Here is a 7,694-nt window from a genome sequence, read left to right on the forward strand (position 1 = left end):
GGTCCATATTAAAAGGTTAATTTGTTCAATGTTGGCCCGTGACTTTGTTCAGGTTTCACATTTTGGCCCACTGGGTATTTGAGTTTGACACCCCTGTATTAGAGGAATCAGAGAATGTTGGACCCCAATGCAGAGACAGCAGGCAGTGGTGACCTCGACAACACAGAGACTAAATACAAGAGTTAACGAGATGAAACAAGGAACAGGTGACACGAGGACTCAGGAACAGGTGAAACACATCAGGGTGGGGCAGACAATCACAAAGGCAAGAAAACACAAGGCAGGAAGTAAAACAAGACAAGACAAAGGAGAAAAACAGACTAAAAATAAAACCGGAAACTGAAACACATACACAACCATAACAGATTTCAGTTTGAGCATTTATGTTTAAGTTTTGCATTTTAAATTTGACATTTTACATTGTCACTTTACATTTTCACATTAGAATTTTACATTTCAACTTCTCTTTTCAGTTTCCTTTTGTTTTTTTTAAATTACTAGCGTAGTAAAATAATAATTTTTATTTGGTTTCTTTTCGTTTTCTCTTTGGACTCTCAATTTGAATTCTGAATAAATAAATCCTCCATAGCAGGCTTCTGATTTTCAGTTGATTTTTGATTTTACTATTTAAAACCTACTTAACTCTCGAGGGAAATAATCATCTTAACTAGTCACATCAGCTTAAGAACCCAATTACATTTGAAATTTGTAGTGTATCAACATCTAAATATGATCAACTTAACAGTTCTGAATCAGGACCAAGTATTTGGATTTAGGAGCCTGTGAATTACAGTAGGATATAGCTGTTTATTAACGTTTCATACATTATGCTGCTCAATCAAGTTGTAGGTACAGGCTCTAAAGATTGATTAGGCTAAACTGATAATAAAGTTGTATTATAATGTAACACTAAAAACTCAAGAGATTCTGCAATCTCAGCCAAACGCAGACCATTATCAAACACCATGCCTGTAGAGCATGGAATTGGAATACAACAATGCTGAAATTATTTGGTTTATAGGCTTCACTGAACTGCAACATTTTCATTAGAGAAATGTGCTGTTATATACCTAATTGGAATGGTGTTTGTGTTCCCCAGGTCTTTCCCAAGAAGCTGGTGTCTTTCTCCACCTGGATCGACCACACCCGCTGGGCTCGTAACACCTGGGCCATGGCTGCCATCTTCATCCTCACCATGGCCGATATCATAGACATGGTGAGCTGCTAGTTACTGTTTCTTACAACTGAGCTGGATGCAATATATAGGATGTTAAATTTGTAATATAGGAGTTATAATGTGTAATGTGAATGTTGCTGCTGAAGGACAGCTAAGCATAGATTGCAGAGTGCAGTCTTAGAAGTAATAGTTACTAGAACGGCAAGCAGTTATGACGGGGTCCAAGCCTTATTGGCGTGAGTCGCTCCCCGGGAGCATGCAAAAGGGGAACGCAAAGCAAAATTGTGGGGAGGCAAATGTCAGGAAATATCAAGAGATGTGAGCTACAAGGTCTACAAGGTACATTGCTATTACAAATATCCCATAAACATTGATTTAGTAAAAGCCCCAAAACTGGTCTACGTTGATTATAGTGCCACCTAATGGCCAATCTTTGCCAAATTTGGTACAGAGCCTCAGAGCAGCATACCAAACAAGCATCACAAGTTTCATTTTGCTAGCAAGATGGTATCCTCAAAATTTCGAAAAAATCGGATGAGTCATTCATGAGATATAAAAGTTTTGTACTTGTAGTACCCCCTAGTGACCAATTTTCGGAAAATGTGTTGGGGAGCCCCAATGGGTCATAGCAAACAAGAATCTATAGTTTGGCTTGGATAGCATTTATTTTGTCTGAGATAAAGTTTGTGTTTTTGTAGCTAGCTACACAAATTTGTTTGTGCGTAATTTGCGCAATTTTCATCCAATAAAAAATATTTTGATAACTTTTTGTCAGGTCAGTCAGGAGATGGTCTACGTCTAGTTGGTCTAGGAGGAGTTTGAAAAAGTAGGTTTACAATAAATCGCGATTTTTCGCGCATAAATGTCTAGACAGAAATGGGTGTGGCCTATATCAGGAGATTCAGCTGAATTCAGATAATGCATGGATATCTTTATTTTTAATGTGCGATGGACAGTTTGGGAGTTATAAGGCCAAACACGTTTTTTTCTGCTCTAGGGCCACCTAGTGGTGGAGGTGGGTGATTATTTTTGTCTGAGGTCCTTGCAGGGATTCCCCCCCCCCCCACCACCACCACCACCACCATGTACAGTTTAGGCTCTACCATGACTTTTATCAACGAAAGTATAATCTCTACAAAAATAATAGGGTCCCCCAGCCCTGCTGTGCAAACCACAGTTCTCCCAGCCTCGGGCTTGGACCCCTAATAAAAGTACTGTAGTAATGGCTCTGTATCTTTCCACCATCTAGCTGAGTTGTCTGCCTCGAGCCCCAGACTCAGGCAGCCCCACAATGGCTCCCTCCTCCTCCTCTTCCTCTTGGTCTGGCCCTGACTGTTGCCTTGACAACCCAAAATATTACAGCTACATTGCTGTGCTGGCACTGATGGCCACCACCATGCTGGTTCAGGTCAGTCACATGGTAAAGCTCACACTGATGCTGCTCATCACTGTGGCCACCGGCATTGTTAACATCTACAGCTGGAGGGACATCTTCGACCGCTATGACACGGCCCGCTTCCAGGACTACAGGTAATCAGTATACCTCTTGTAGAAAGCCTATTGTAGAAAACGACACAGTCAATTAAAGAATGCATATTCAAGAATTTAGGCCAAGTCTTAGGTCATCATGAGTTTGATTACTTAACAAACAGGAATTGCAGTGTTTTTTAATACTTGTATTACAGCAGAAATTGCCAATGTGTGATTGTTCTTTTTTGCAGTTCATACCTGGTGCCCTCCAAGTTCACAATGACAATTATGATATTTATTATGATGGTCAGCTTCTATTATTTCTCCCGACATGTGAGTAAATGTCTACTGTTTTTAAATGTATTTTAAAGGGTAACTACTGTTTTTTTCAACCTGACACAATCTTGGCAGCTGTACTAATAATACTTTCTGATTGTTTTGGGTAGTAACACCATCACTAAATTGCAGAACGTGTTGTCTTTCTGTATGCTGTTAAAGGGTACATACTGTTTTGTCAACCTGGACCCTATTTGTTTTTGTACCTAAGTGACTGATGGTAACATTAATTGGTCCAGTATTAAGCAAGATTGCTGCACAAAAACAAGCTACAGGTAATAGGGCAAGCGATTTCATAGCTGTTTCTGGTTAAAAAGAAAGGTCTCAAAAAGGTTTTAAAGGTCTATCCCTTAAGGAATCCTTTCCATAATGTTGTCAGATACTTAAAATATTAATCTGAGCCTGTCAGTGGCAAAACAAGCCCTTTTGTGAAGGTAAATACAAGCTGGACAATTGTCCTATTATTGTACATTGTAGCTTGTTTTGACGCTGCCCACTGCAACGTTCTTGCCTAATACTAGACCAATGTCAAAGATTGTTACACAGTCACTTAGACACAAAAACATGGGAAAATAAGGTCCAGGTTGGAAAAAACAGTAGTTACCCTTTAACAGCATACAGAAAGACAACATGTTCTGCAATTTAGTGATGGTGTTACTACCCAAACTATCAGAAAGTAGTATTAGTACAGCAGCCAAGACTGTGTCATCAGATAGAAGAAGGAGGGGAAAGTTTGATATAATGTTAAATGTTTTTTTGAGTTGCAGGAAACTTAAATTGGACATACTGTATGTTGGTAGGGTTTGCCCATGTGAAGTGTTTTCCCATGTGTAGAAAGACAGATATCTGTTTATGACTCATGCATTTTGTTTGTACCACAGAAAAAAAAATTCTAAAGACATGTAAATTGGTGAATGCCACAAATTCTCTTAAATCACTCATATATGCCACTTGAGAATGTGTCTGTTCATACCTACTGGGGCACTTTGTATTTCACTTTAGATGATACAGTTTGATTTAACTTATTAATCATTCATATACTTGACCTAGGGTAGAACAGTTCTGTTGATCTTTATTTTCTTGACGTTGTGTTACTTGAGCTGTCCAAAACCTGACTCAAAAAGCCAAAATGCTTCACATGTAGTCACATGTAACTGTGCAAATAAAACATAATGAACAGGGTTGCACCATATATTACACCTTTCTTAATAAATTATGGTCAAGCAGTCAAGTGGCATTTGCAAATAAATGGTTGTGTAAGTGTGTCGATTACCAACAAAATATTTGATATGATAAGGTGTCATATCTGCTTGCAAATCCATATGCTGGTCAAATGCTAACATCAGTCCCTGATGTTGCTGCCTGAAGGTGGAGAAGCTCGCCCGCACCCTTTTCCTGTGGAAGATTGAGGTCCATGAGCAGAAGGAGAAAGTGTATGAGATGAGGCGCTGGAATGAAGCACTGGTGACCAACATGCTACCTGAACATGTTGCTCGACACTTCTTGGGCTCCAAGAAAAGGGATGAGGTAAGATCCTCACCAGGTCTACTGCACTCTGTGTTTGTGTAATAGAAATATATCACCCAGTGCTTTTTTTTCTAAAAGTCATGTTATTTCATCTTGCCTGTCAGTTTACACTTCTAAAAAAAACAGGAAACCCAGAAAGCTTACAGTATCTGTAGTATTCCTGTTATAGTTGTATCTTATAAAATCATATTGTAGTATTTTCAAGAAGGATCAACATTTAAGTTTGGTTCATGAGGAAGTTTGGTTCGCAAAATTTTCTACTCTACACACCTTGTTAATCTGACCTTTTCCAGGAGTTGTACAGCCAGTCCTACGATGAGATTGGAGTCATGTTTGCCTCAATTCCCAACTTCTCTGACTTCTACACAGAGGAGAGTATCAATAATGGAGGGATTGAATGCTTACGGTTCCTTAATGAGATAATCTCAGACTTTGACAGTGTAAGCTGCTTTCCTCACTTTGCATCTGTTTTACTAGCAGTAAGGGCTAGGGACACAGCATTACAGCAGAAACTGTAATAACACCTTTTTGACACATTTGACGGTTATGTAGATTTATAATTCACTGAGAAATAAAAGTCATGTACCATGTTGCTAGCTTTAATGTTGGCGATATGTGTATTACAATTCTTCTTGTCAAACATCTGTTGAGCATTAGAATTTCCTCTTGATAAAAAAGAATTGCAGCTGTGATTTGAAGTGGTCAGTGATTGAGTCCCTGTACACCCTCAGTCTGTGGAAACTTTACCTTTCACCTGTATCCATTTCAGCTGCTGGATGAGCCTCAGTTCCGCTGCATCACCAAAATCAAGACCATCGGCAGTACCTACATGGCAGCATCAGGTGTCACCCCAGACGTCAGCAACGGCTACACCTGCATGAAGGTTAGATTGGTCACATGACTTGCCCAGGCAACCAAAATGAAAATGAACTCTAAACGTACAGTATGAGAAAACTCATAGTATTGCTGTGCTAATTTTAAATTAGAATGTAATGATATATCAAAATAATATGGACATCATGATACAATAGAGAGTATTTGTCTTTCTTGGACACATACGATCATCTCAGTTGTGTTTAAATGTTGACTGTTGTTACCAGTCATGACAATGGTGGTGAGATGTTTGGTTTTTGTCTGACAGAAGGAGGAGCAGTCTGACAGAGAGCGCTGGCAGCACCTGGCAGACCTGGCAGACTTTGCTCTGGCCATGAAGGTCACACTCATGAACATCAACTACCAGTCTTTCAACAACTTCATGCTACGCATTGGTATGTGCTAACTCCTTCATTTATTATGTTTCTGTGCCTGTGGCTGTTGTACTCCTGTCCTTCTCACTTCAGACTGCATGAGCAGTGTGTGACGGCTAACTCTTCTGAAACCGCTGTGGCTCATATGCATGTGATGTCAACACAGACATCTTTGCTGCTGCGCCATTGCTGTTGAAGCTCTGCCTGCGTTTCCACATTAGGTTTGCCTATGTTAATAGCCATAAATGATTTAATGTTTAATTTAATACATTACACACAGGCCAGAATTACACACACATGCACTAAATGGAGAGATGTCAGAGTGAGGGGGCTGCCCACAGAAAGGCGCCCGAGCAGTTGGGGGTTTGGTGCCTTGCTCAAGAGCACCTTGGCGGTGCCCAGGAGGGGAACCGGCACCTCTCCAGCTACCAGTCCACCACCATACATTGGTCCGTATGGGGACTTGAACCAGCGACCCTCCGGTTCCCAACACAACTCCCCTACTGATTGAGCTACTGCTATCCCCACTTACTCACTGGACCTTTTGCTCTAAAACTGTATGTGTCAGGCGAAAAAAAATGGCCAACATGCACCTGTGCCACGCTGCTCAGGTGGACTGTGTGTGTTGCTCCAACCTGTAAGCATGGGTGCCGAAAAAAAAAAAAAAACAGGTTCGTTAATGCACACAAGCTGCTCACACAGGTTGTGTGGCCTAGGAATTAGAAACCATCGATTTACCCTCTGATGTCAGTATGGTTAGGAACAGGTACTCCACATATAATGTCATACATTTCAGCTGGCATATGTACATAACAGTTGTCTTCAATTGATTTTTAGCTTGTCCTACTATTTGGTATGTGTTTGTAAAATTCATTACAAATCAGCAATCTCGAGGCAGCAATCAAAAACGATTTACTCAACCTATTGCTTCAACTTGGGGCTATCAGAGTGTGCTAATAACACTGTGCAGCTTTAAAGCTTTTTCACAATACAGTAATAAAACTCTTTATTTACCAATTTAAGTTAGAGAATGATGACTATTCAAGTAAAAACAGATTATAAAGGGTACCCTAACTAGTTAACAGAGAGGTGTTAAAGTCCACAGTTTACTCATATTACCTTGACCACTTCTTTCTTTGCAAAAATGAAGGTGACACAGTTATAAACAATGACTGAAATTTTGCATTAAGTTTTGCAGAGCCTTTTATTCTACTTTGACCTAATGTACTGTAATTTGTTTGCACATGCAGATTTACGGTGCAAAAATGCACTAATTTTTTGTGTCTTCACTTCCAAATGGGTAGGGTTAAATAATATTAGTGTTGACTTCATTGTAACTGCAAATCAAGTTTCCTTTTTCATTTTTGCCAAACATTGCATGCATTTTTAATTGTTATACTTATTTTTCTACCATTCAATACAGACATTTGTTTCATTCTTTTATGTTAATATGAAACTTATTTGGCTGACTCTTTAGCTGAGTTTTAAAATCCATCACAGTGAGCATCAGTATTGGATTAATTTGTGTCAGAGTTGCATTATAAGTGCAGGGTAACATGGTGCAGACATGTTTTAAGTGCAATGATTTGCACTTAAACACTATTACCAAGTTTTAATATATCGATCCTATATCAACCTCGTGATATGAGACTAGATATCGTCTTAGATTTTGGATATCGTAATATGGCAAGTGGTGTCTTTTCATGGTTTTATAGGCTGCATACATTACATGCTGTACATTGCATTACATTTTCTGAACTTACCAGACTGTTCTAGCTGTTCTATTATTGGCCTTTACCTACTTAGTCATTATATCCAAATCATAATATAATATATTATTGTGTAAATATTTTGTGAAAGCACCAATAGTTGCGGTATAGATATCGAGGTATTTGTATACAAATGTTGTGATATTTGATTTTCTCCATATCGCCTAG

The 7,694-nt window shown here is 39.2% G+C and overlaps 1 protein-coding gene across 1 annotated transcript in view; it reads left to right on the plus strand.

Moving 5' to 3' along the window:
- LOC116686433 (adenylate cyclase type 3) overlaps nt 1-7,694 on the plus strand; it is a 66,948-nt gene that overhangs the window by 55,143 nt on the left and 4,111 nt on the right. Inside the window, exons 13-19 of the mRNA XM_032511437.1 lie at nt 1,100-1,216; nt 2,427-2,707; nt 2,899-2,980; nt 4,352-4,510; nt 4,804-4,950; nt 5,280-5,393; nt 5,652-5,778. Coding sequence (XP_032367328.1) covers nt 1,100-1,216; nt 2,427-2,707; nt 2,899-2,980; nt 4,352-4,510; nt 4,804-4,950; nt 5,280-5,393; nt 5,652-5,778 — 1,027 coding nt within the window. The remainder of the gene's footprint in view (nt 1-1,099; nt 1,217-2,426; nt 2,708-2,898; nt 2,981-4,351; nt 4,511-4,803; nt 4,951-5,279; nt 5,394-5,651; nt 5,779-7,694) is intronic.

This window comes from Etheostoma spectabile, unplaced genomic scaffold (assembly GCF_008692095.1).
Source record: "Etheostoma spectabile isolate EspeVRDwgs_2016 unplaced genomic scaffold, UIUC_Espe_1.0 scaffold376, whole genome shotgun sequence".
NCBI classification, from domain to species: domain Eukaryota; kingdom Metazoa; phylum Chordata; class Actinopteri; order Perciformes; family Percidae; genus Etheostoma; species Etheostoma spectabile.